Raw genomic sequence first — 10567 nt, 5'->3', positions numbered from 1 at the left:
CAGCACCACTTCCGGCTTTTTTTCTTTTTCTTATGTGGTGCTGAGGAATCGAACTCAGGGCCTCATGCATGCAAGGCAAGTGCTCTACCACTGAGCTACCTTCCCAGCCCTCCATGAGACTCTTATCTCCAATAAACCACCCCAAAACTGGGGGTGATGCTGTGGCTCAAAGTGGTAGAAGTGCTCCTTGAGCAAAAGAGCTCAGAGACGAACCCAGGTCCTGAGTTCAAGCCTCCCACGACCAACAAAAATAAGTAAATAAAACCAGAGAGCTGAGATAAAGCCTGAGTAGCTCTTCGTGGAAGCTACAGAACAACAAAAACAGAAGGAATGAAAGAAAGGCAATTTTATTTAAAAAACAAAACCAAAAGTCAACAAACAAGCGTGGGTTCTGGGATGGGGCTAATCCATTCGGGCCTTCAGCGTCCTGGTGGTGATCTTGTCCTTCTCACTGCACAGAGAAAGAAAAGATGTCGGCCCATGTACACTTCTGCCTCTTCAGCCCCTAGGACTCAGCCTCCAGAGGAGAGGAGAGAAGGGAGGCTGCTGCCACCGCTGCTCTCCCTGGGACGGTTCTGCTCTAGTCACCAAGTCCACAAGGAAGGGAAGGACAGGGATAGACAACTAGACCAGGAAAATTTTCACAGGGAGACCCATCTAGGGTAGCCTTTTCCGGAAAATGCTTTGGGCTGGATGAAGGGCCCTCCCAAGAGGAAGTGGAGGCCCGGCCCCCGTGGCCTCCCCCTCAGGCTTACAGAACAAGTGGCTTTGCAAAGCGGGGTGGCCTCACCTCAGTGACACAAAAGAGCCTGAGGATGGTGAAGTGCAGTCTTCTGTGGTAAGCAGGGAGGCTATGCTATGAAGGAGCGTGTCTACAAGCTTATTCTGCAGTGTAGCTAAGCAGCTGGGGGATGCTCTTTGCTCCATCTATTCAAGTTTCTGGTGATATCTCCAAACAAACTGGGGGGGGAGGTAGGGGCGCCAGGGAATGGCAGCTAGGGAGCTGGCTAGGGGCTGGAAGATGATTGCTAGAGCCCAACATCTAACAGTTGGGGGGAGCATTCCAACTGCAGTGAGGAGCTTCCCTGTGGTTAGCCCCACACAGGTCCCCTGGGACTTTGGGGACACTGTTAGAGAAGGAAGGAAATGTCCACTGTGAGCAAGGGACGGAGGCTTCATCTGACAGGAGACTTAGAGAGTCTGTAGAGCCTGAGACTGCCATCTGTAGGGAAGTCTGCAGAAGCCCCTTGTTTGCCATATACTTGCTCAGGGCTGGGGGGGGGCGGGGGAGGCAGGTGTCTGCGAAGCAGCCAGTTTGCCCAACTCATACTCACATGATGTGGACTATGACACCCATGCCAGATACTGCATCCCGGTCCACAGCGTTGAGCATGGCTTGGGAGATGGTTTCAAACAGATGTTCTGGGTCCTGCCAACAGAGAGGACCAGTTTAGCTTCAAGACTTGTTCTGAGCTGCTTAAGGCTCTTTTTTTTTTTCTGCTCCCCAGCTCCAGGCCCTGCAGTGCAGGGGAGGGATGGTTTGCTCCAGGTGGGAAGCCCTCTGAGCTCTTTTCTTGAAGGAAACTGACTACAGAAACATGCCACATCCTGAATCGTGTGTGTGTGTGTGTGTGTCTGTCTGTTTATGTGCTGGGGCTTATACTCAGGGTCTGGGTACTATCCCTTAGCTTTTTCTCTCAAGGCTGGTGCTGAGTCATAGCACCATTTCTACCTTTTTGGTTGTTAGCTAGAGATAAGTCTCACAGACTTTTCTGCCCAGGCTGGCTTTGAACCTCAAATCCCAGTCTCCCAAGTAGCTAGGATTACAGGCATGAGTCACTGGCACCTGGCTTTTCAAATCTGGAATCTTTCCCATTAGCCCTGGATAAGCAATAATCTCTTCATTGAGCCTCAATTCCTCTTCTGTAAAATGAGAAGAATTTTACTTTTTCTCTCGGTCCTGGGGCTTGAACTCAAGGCCTAGGCACTGTCTCTGAGCTTTTGCACTCAAGGCTAGCACTCTACCACTTTGAGCCACAGCTCTACTTCGAGTTTTCAGGTGGTTAATTGGAGATAAGAGGATAAGAGTCTCACGGGGGGGGGGGGGGGGGGGGAGGATTGGGATTGGGAAGGCTGGGAAGGGATGTGAAGGGTAAACAAAGGAGGAGGCTGCAATGCTTGGTAAGAAATGTACGCATTATCCTGCCCATGTAATTGTAACCCCTCTGTACAGTATGTTCACAAATAAAATTAAATTAAAAAAAGTCTCACTCACAGACTTTCCTGCCCACGTTGGCTTTGAAACATGATCCTCAGATCTCAGCTTCCTGAGTACCTAGGATTACAGGCTTGAGCCACCAACACCTAGAGAGAATTTCCATTTGGCTCTGACATGCTTTTCAGCTGCTCTACAGACTTCCCAACACCTGAAAACTCAACCTGCCCAACTGTGAGCCTGCTGGCCCCCAAGCTGCTTAGTTAGCACCACCACTCTTCACTGCTTTAAGGCCACGTCCTCTTGGCTTTGGCTGCCTTTCTGGCCCAACATTCTCTTTGCTCAGGACTTCAGCGCCTCCTGCAGGTGACAACTTGTTACATCCAGCTGTTGGCCTCTTGGTTTTTTTGGGTAGGTCGTTAGGCCTGAACTCTGGGCCTGGGCGCTGTCCCTCAGCTCTTCAGCTCAAGGCTAGCGCTCTACCACTTGAGCCACAGCACCACTTCTAGGTTTTTCTGCTTATGTGGTACTGAGGAATGGAACCCAGGGCCTCATGCATGCAAGACAAGTACTCTACCACTGAGCCCCCTTCCCAGCCCAGTTCTTCGGGTTCTTTCAGCAAAGGAAAGCTTGGCAACTTATTGGCATGTGTTCAAGGCCCTCTGAAGTCTCATCCCAGCCTCACCTCGCTGCACCCTGCCCACCCTAGCTACTCCCAGGTCTCTTCGGAGCATCTGAGCCCAGCTCACACCTCAGCCCTCACAGTTCCTCTTCCCGGCATATTCCACTTTAGCCAGTACTTATTTAGTGTGGGTGCAAGATCCTGACCTTCCCCCAAGCCTGGCAGAGGTGGCAGAGGAAAGCAAGGCTCTCCTGGTGAGGCATTATGCCAGTCTCTTCTCATGCTTCAACACCGTCTGAAGTAGCTGTTAGTGTCCTCTTTCACAGGTAAGGGAGGCAGGGCTGGGTAGTGATTTACCCACGAACAAAAACCAGGCACTGGCGGCTCACACCTGTAATCCTACTCAGGAGGCTGAGATCATGGCTCAAGGCCAGCCCATGCAGGAAAGGAAAGTCCATGAGACTCTTATCTCCAATTAACCTAGAAGTGGCACTACACACTAGCATTGAGCAAAAGAGCTCAAGGACAGCATCCAGGCCATGAGTACAAGCCCCATGACCAGCCAAACAAAACAAAACAAAAAAACCGAAGTGGCGGGTTGGGAAGGTGGCTCAGTGGTAGAGTACTTGCCTTGCATGCATAAGGCCCTGGGTTCGATTCTTCAGCACCACATAAGCAGGAAAAAAAAGCCGGAAGTGGCGCTGTGGCTCAAATGGTAGAGCGCTAGCCTTGAGCTTAAGAGCTGAGGGACCATGCCCAGGCCCAGAATTCAGGCCCACAACCGGACCAAAAAAAAACAAAAACAAACAAACAAAAAAACCCCGAAGTGGCAGGTAGATTGAGGCTTATAGCTCAGAAACCCCTCGCTCCAGGCCATTCTGTCTGAATGCCTCTAATGTTGTTAGATGTGTGCGTAGTGCTCAGTGTCTCTGGAGACCCAATGGGAAGCTAAAATCAACATCTGACCAGCATCTCCAAAGAGAAGGTCCTCCAGGCAGATGAAACTTCTAGAAACCCTTCAAGGAACTTACCAGTCCTCACCCCAAACACATTTTGTTCCGGAAGGTCCAGGACAGCCATGGAGGCCAGGGCTGCCCCTGAGGCCAGCCCTGCTCCATGCTGCCAACTTACCATGTTGGGTTCCCAGAGGGACTCACACATCCCGTACATTTGCTCAGAACAGGTACCACTGACTACAAAGTCGTCAGTCACCATGGGGCAGCCAATGAGGTCCAGAGAGCAAATGAAGGGCTTGAAGGTCTTCGGATCCAACCCAGCAATAACAGGCTCCGTGTAGTAGGGGCCAAACCTGTGAGCAGAGAAAGTAGAGCTCAAAAATGCTCATTTTTATACCCAGGCCTGTAGAGACAAGGGAAGCCAGCTCGCTCAACTCTTTCCCCTCTCCTAGCATCTGGCAGGTCTTAAGTCTTGTTCCTCCTCTTTCCTCTGACATTTACCTTCATATGCCTCTTATTCCTAGCCTCCTTTCCTCTTCCTTTCTTTGGGAATCCTGCCTCTTCCTAATCTTCTCTACTTAATCCAATCTCCTACCACTATTGAATTCCCTATTTGTACATTTATATCTGTACTCCTTTAGAAAAAGGATTTGAGCTGGGCTTACGCCTGGAATCCTAGCAACTTAGGAGGCTGAGATCTGAGGGTTGCAGTTCAAAGCCAGCCCAGGCAGGAAAGTTCATGAGACTCTCATCTCCAATTAATGACCAGAATTTCAGAAATGGCACTGGGGCTCAAAGTAGTATAGCATAACAGTGCTCAGGCCTTGAGTTCAAGCCCCAGGACTGGCACAAAAAGGAAAGAAAGAAGGAAGGAAGGAAGGGAAGGAAAGAAAGCAAAAAAAAAAAAAAAGAGAGAGAAAAAAACAGAGCCACAAAATAAGGATACTGTCTAAGAAGTGAGGACAAGGAGCCCCCTGCTGGCAACCCTCCATGTTACAGGCCTGCTGTGCCATCCTAGGCTGAGCTCCCTGAACCCACTTACCGCTTCTCATACAAAAGGTTGGCCACCATGCTCATAAGGGTGTAAGGCTTGATCTGCCGACCTTCCTTTAACTCATATAGGTTTAGCCGGAACTTTAGGCGCTGGGCACTGTGATTGGAAGAGAAAAGCAGGTAAGTGATGCTGAATATCCTCTAGTGTTCACCCATGTGGGTCAGAAGGAACACAGGAAACATCCAATCTCTAACAACCAAGAGCTGCTTGCACACAGCTGAAAGGTACCTTCCCCCCCAGGGCCACCTCAGAGCCCCAGATTGGGCCCTGGAATAGAGGCCAGTGCCACACACTTGCTGGGGCCACAGCAGTGACTCCCAGGATGACTTTAGCTTCACCTTCTAGGTGAGGACATTGAAACCTAGTGAACTCAGTGAGAAGAAGCTCTTGACGGGAAGGAGAGGAAGGCTGGTGGGGCCTCCTGACTGACAGGGTCAGTCTACACAGTTGTCTCTCCAGCAGCACAGGAGAAAAGCAGACTGGATTTGACCCCAGGAAGTTCTATGTTCTTGGCCCTTAACCAGCCTTAAAGGAAATGTCTGACAAGCTTCCTCCCCTTAGTGAGCACCTCTCAACCTTTTACAAAGTGCAGAAGCTACTTCTCCTTAGGCCACCAGCTGCCTGTAGTCCACATGATCCCTCTTGAAATCCCATCCTGATTCTTTTCAACTTTCTTCTCTGAGTTCTCTTCCTCCTTCAGCTCTCCAACTACACAGCTTAGTATTAAAACCCTCCTCATATATCATCTCTCCAGAATCTGCTCCTCAGTGGCTCTCCAGCATCTCCCTGAGAGGGAACTTCAAACCCCACCGGCAAGAGCAAGAAATCACAAGCAAACAACCCCCGCCCCCATCTGCTTGCAAGATGCTTCTAATTGGCATACCCTGTCCCCTCCGAGTTGTTGTCCAAATCAAAGTCATCATTTTCCCCTCTTAAGTAGGCCTCTCAAGTCCTGCATTTCAGTGTACATACTCAAAAGCAGGAATCATCTGGTTAACATGTCTAAATGTACCATTGTGTCTTAGTATTTTTAGGGGATTGGTTCCAGGACCACCAAAGGATATAAAAATCCAAAGCTGTATTTAAAGGTTGTATTCACATATGATTTGCTCATATTCCTCTCCTGAGATTTAATCATCTCTAGATTACTTATAATATCTAAAGCAATGTAAACACCAGGTAAATGGTCATTCTATACTGTTTAGGAAGTAATGGCAAGAAAATTATCCATACAGACAATTTTTTTCTGAAATTTTTTCCCTCTTTTTGTTGCTAGAGATTGAATTCTTCCCATGCTATGCTCCCAGATGAGAAGGTACCTAAGAAAGAAGGCTATGCCTTCCCTGTAGCCACCTTAGTGCCCCTGGATGGGCTAACATAGAACTGATCAGTTCCACACCTGCCAAGCACACATTTTACCACTGAGACACAAAGTCCATCTGAATATTCCATGCAAGGTTGATTCAATCTGAGGATGCTAGATTTTTTGAAACAGAGGACTGACTTTACTAGATAAAAGATATAGGGATGGGTACAGGTGGCTCACACCTAGTCTAACTACGCAGGAGGCTGAGATTGAAGATTGTGGTTCGAAGCCAGCCTGGGCAGAAAAATCCCCATGAGACTCCTTTTTGTTTTTGTTTTTGGGTCCGGTCGTGGGGCCTGAACTCTGGGCCTCGGCGCTGTCCCTCAGCTCTTCAGCTCAAGGCTAGCGCTCTACCACTTGAGCCACAGCGCCACTTCCGGCTTTTTTTCTTTTTGCTTATGTGGTGCTAAGGAATTGAACCCAGGCCTCATGCATGCAAGGCAAGCGCTCTACCACTGAGCCACCTTCCCAGCCCCACCATGAGACTCTTGTCTCCAATAAACTACTAAAAAAAAAAAAAAAAAGCCAGAAGTGGCACTATGGCTCAAGTGGTAGAGCACAAAGGGGCTCAGGAACAGCACCTGGGCCCTGAGTTCAAATCCTAGGACCAACATTAAAAAAGGGGGGAGGGGACTGGGAAGGTGGCTCAGTGGTAGAGTGCTTGCCTCGCATGCTTGAGGCCCTGGGTTCAATTCCTCAGCACCACATAAACAGAAGTGGACAGAAGTGGCTCTGTGGCTCAAGTGATAGAGCACTAGCCTTGAGCTGAAGAGCTCAGGGACAATGCCCAGGCCTAGAGTTCAAGCCCCATGACCGACAAAAAAAAAAAAAGATACAGGAAGCCAGATATGATAAACCATGACTTCCTAATTACTCAGTAGATGCAGGGGGAGTTCCAGGCCAGTCTCGGAAAAGTTTAGCAAAAGTTATCTCGACAAGTAAAGCTGGGTATGGTAGTGCACAACTGTAATTTCAGCTTCAAAGGAATGAGATATAGGTAGAGTAGTTTGATCTAAGGCTTGCATGGGCAAAAAAACACAGGGTCCTCAACCTAGCTACTCAGGAGGCTGAGATCCCACTTAGAAACCAGCCTGTGCAGACAAATCCAAGAGACTCCTATCTTCAATTCGCCAGCAAAAAGCCAGAAGTGGAAGCATGGCTCCAGTTGTAGAGGACCAGCCTTGACCAAAAAAGCTAAGCAAGAAGCCGAGCATTGGTGGCTCACGCCTGTAATCCTAGCTACTCAGGAGGCTGAGATCTGAGGATCATAGTTCAAAGCCAGGCTTGGCACAAAAGTCCATGAGACTCTTATCTCCAATTAACCACCAGAAAACCAAAAGTGGCGCTGTGGCTCAAGTGGTAGAGTACTAGCCTTGAGCTAAAGAGCTGAGGGACAGTGCCTAGGCCCAGAGTTCAAGCCCCCACTGACAAAAAAAAAAAAAAAGCTAAGCAAGAACACAAGGCTCTGAGTTCACGCTCCAATAGTGGCACCAAAAAAAAAAAAAAAAAAAGGAAGGAAAAGAAAAAAGAAAATACAAGACCGTACATAAAAAATAACTGAAAACAAAAGAGATGGGAAGTGTGGCTCAAGTGGTAAAGTATGCTAAGATGTGCCAGGCTGAGTTTAATCCTTAGTAACTAAAACAAATTAAAAAAGGCATCAAGGGTTAGTGTAGGAACAGGAGCTCATCCTGCCTTCAAAACCCAGCCCTAGGGGCTGGGAAGGTGGCTCAGTGGTAGAGCGCTTGCCTTGCATGCATGAGGCCCTGGGTTCGATTCCCCAGCACCATATAAGCAAAAAGAAAAAAAGCTGGAAGTGGCGCTGTGGCTCAAGTGGTAGAGTGCTAGCCTTGAGCTGAAGAGCCGAGGGACAGTACCCAGGCCGAGTTCAGGCCCCACGACGGACAGAACCCCCCCCCCAAAAAAAACCCAGCCCTATCCCTCCCCCACAAAAAACGACATAGGTCACGACCTCAGTGAAACTTCAAATCCCACCTATTCTACAATATCCAAGTGGCCACTGAGCTCTATCAACAAAACTAACAGAAGCCACATCCTTTGCCTTACTGCTACCAGTCACTCAGCAGAACCTTAGCCTCTCAGACTCTTTCTCTCAAGTCACAGAACCACTGTCAACTAGGTAAACAACCTGGCAGTTAATATGTGCATCAAGTTAATGTGTGCATCATGGGCTATAACTGCTTTCTCTTCCAGCTGGACCTTAAGTTCTTTCCAGCCTTTGGTTTAAAGAGATGAGCGCTGGGGGTCCTGGTATTCATGAACTTTCTTCAACTGTGAAATAAGACAGCAGTCTGGCAATACAAGAAAGAGGCTTAAATGAATCTATTCGCATAGATGTTTTCCACAGAGCCCGCCACAGAGCTGGTAACGTTGGTTAGGGCACATCTCTGGGTCACTCTGATATCCAGCTGTCCCAGACTCACTGGTGATATTCTGTAGATGGTTGGTATCCAAGCCACATAAGACACCTGTCAAAGGCTGGTCCAAGAAGAGGCCTGGATGTGGGCAGGGACTCCTGACACTTACACTGTCTGAACGTCGGTGGCCAGCCCGGCCAGGCCGATGTACAGCCGGTCACCCATGGGAAAGATCTTCTGGAAGTCTGTAGTCACCATCTGGGCCTGGATCCCGAAGCGCCTGTCTGCTGCGATGGCCACACAGTTTTTCCCCTTCATGGCCATGACGGCCCCTCCGTTATAGGACATAATAGACTGAGGGTGGAAAAGCGGGGGGATTTAGCGCGAGGAGCCCAATGCCGCCATAGCCCCCAGCCTAGCCCAGGAACCCCGCTCCGCCCGTACCCCGTGTCCTCCACTATAGAGGCCGGTCGGGCAGCCAAGAGCTCCTTTCCACCGACCACCAAGCCCTTTCTGCCTCCAATTCTGGCCTCGCCCCATCGCCGTTTCTCAACCCACACCCCGTATTCTTTCCCTTGCCCCCCGTCTCACCATGATTGCGGTGTAATAGGAATCGGGTTCGCCGCTGCAATTACAGTGAACCGGTTCTGGTTCCTTCTGTACCAACGCTCTCGCTGCTATTATTCCTATTGGCCGACAGGCCGAGTCGGCCTGATCAATTGAGCTTTCTATTGGTTCTATTTCCCGTCAATCACCAATCCGGGTAGTTTGGTTGAGAAAGCCAAAACGGAGGCGGGGAAAGCGGAAAGTGAAAAGTCACTGTGAGTGCGGAAGAGCGTCGCGTTGCGGTGCATGACGGGTTCTCGGCGGACCTAAACTTGGCTGTCCCGGCTGGGGGCGGGGTCTGCGCGCACGTGGGCTGGGGCGGCGGGTTGTGTGTGGGTCGCGCCTCCAGCTTGGGGAGCCGCGGTGCTACCTGCTGTGGCTTCAGGCTAGCCGATTTCGTTTACTCATCCTACAAACCCTTACCGCTATTACCTACTGACGGGGCACTTAGCCAGGCTGGGGATAATCACTAGCTCCGGCCCGGGCCGGGTGTGTGGGAGACCCCCATGCAGTGCGGGTTGAATGACGGGAAATGGGGCGAGGGGGAGAGGGCGCCGCGGGTGTTCCGCGCCTGCAAGGCTTTAGCTGCCGGGGGCGGTCTTGGAGGCTGGAGATTGTTCTGGTCTTTGGGATCCCCTGCAGGTTGACTTCAGATCAGCTCCCGAAAACGAACATTTCGAGCAGAGGAGCCTCTCAGAGAGCCGGCGAGAAGCTCATTGTACATAGCTTAATAATCCTTAGGTTGCTCACCTTCCGCCCCCGTGCCCGGCTGCCCCCCTCGGGTCTGGATCCTGCATCCTATCCAGGTTCCTTGTCTCTGCTCCGCTTATTCGGAGCTGTGGTTTCAGCTTCGGCGCCACGTCAGCCTCGCTCCCATTGACTCGGCTTTCTGCAGTATCAGTAGCCATCACCGTCTCTGTGGCGCAATCGGTTAGCGCGTTCGGCTGTTAACCGAAAGGTTGGTGGTTCGAGCCCACCCAGGGACGCGTGGTTTCGTTTTATTTTCATTTTCCCCCTAAATGTGGGTTTGATCACAGTTGTCGAAAAGCCAGATTTTGTAATGAAATGGCAGAGGCGATGCTTTTTCCACAATACAGAATCACTGTGGCTGAAAATGTGTTATTCGTGATAGCATGAATTCTCCCCAACTCTCCACTGCCTGCCTACCACTCCTCTGTCCCCAAGTCAGGTTACAAGAATGCCAAGTTTTTGTCTCACCAGGCAATATATTTTGCCGTTTTTTTTAAAATCATTAACAATTAATTTTCAGTGTAGGTTGGACTGTTTCCATTGTCTACCTCAATGGATTTTACAAACTAGAAATATTACTTCTGGAAAGGAGGGAAAGCAAAGAGAGAGAATGGCAGGGA

At 49.9% G+C, this 10567-nt stretch overlaps 1 protein-coding gene and 1 non-coding gene across 2 annotated transcripts; one reads left to right on the top strand and one right to left on the bottom strand.

Moving 5' to 3' along the window:
• Positions 1-329: 329 nt before the first annotated feature.
• On the bottom strand, positions 330-9262 carry Psmb3 (proteasome (prosome, macropain) subunit, beta type, 3). Its single transcript, XM_013035991.1, has 6 exons — positions 9183-9262; positions 8761-8945; positions 4836-4943; positions 3969-4146; positions 1335-1429; positions 330-451 (listed from the first exon to the last, which is right to left on the bottom strand). Exons 1-6 carry the CDS (start codon positions 9183-9185, stop codon positions 403-405), a joined length of 618 nt encoding a protein of 205 aa, XP_012891445.1. The 5' UTR covers positions 9186-9262; the 3' UTR covers positions 330-402.
• Positions 9263-10109: 847 nt separating this feature from the next.
• Trnan-guu lies at positions 10110-10183 on the top strand. Its single transcript has one exon. It is a non-coding gene; the product is annotated as a tRNA-Asn (tRNA).
• Positions 10184-10567: the final 384 nt, after the last annotated feature.

This window comes from Dipodomys ordii, unplaced genomic scaffold (genome assembly GCF_000151885.1).
Source record: "Dipodomys ordii isolate 6190 unplaced genomic scaffold, Dord_2.0 Scaffold7, whole genome shotgun sequence".
Taxonomy (NCBI): domain Eukaryota; kingdom Metazoa; phylum Chordata; class Mammalia; order Rodentia; family Heteromyidae; genus Dipodomys; species Dipodomys ordii.
Note: the sequence above shows the minus strand (reverse complement) of the source record. Positions and strands in the feature narration are given on the sequence as shown.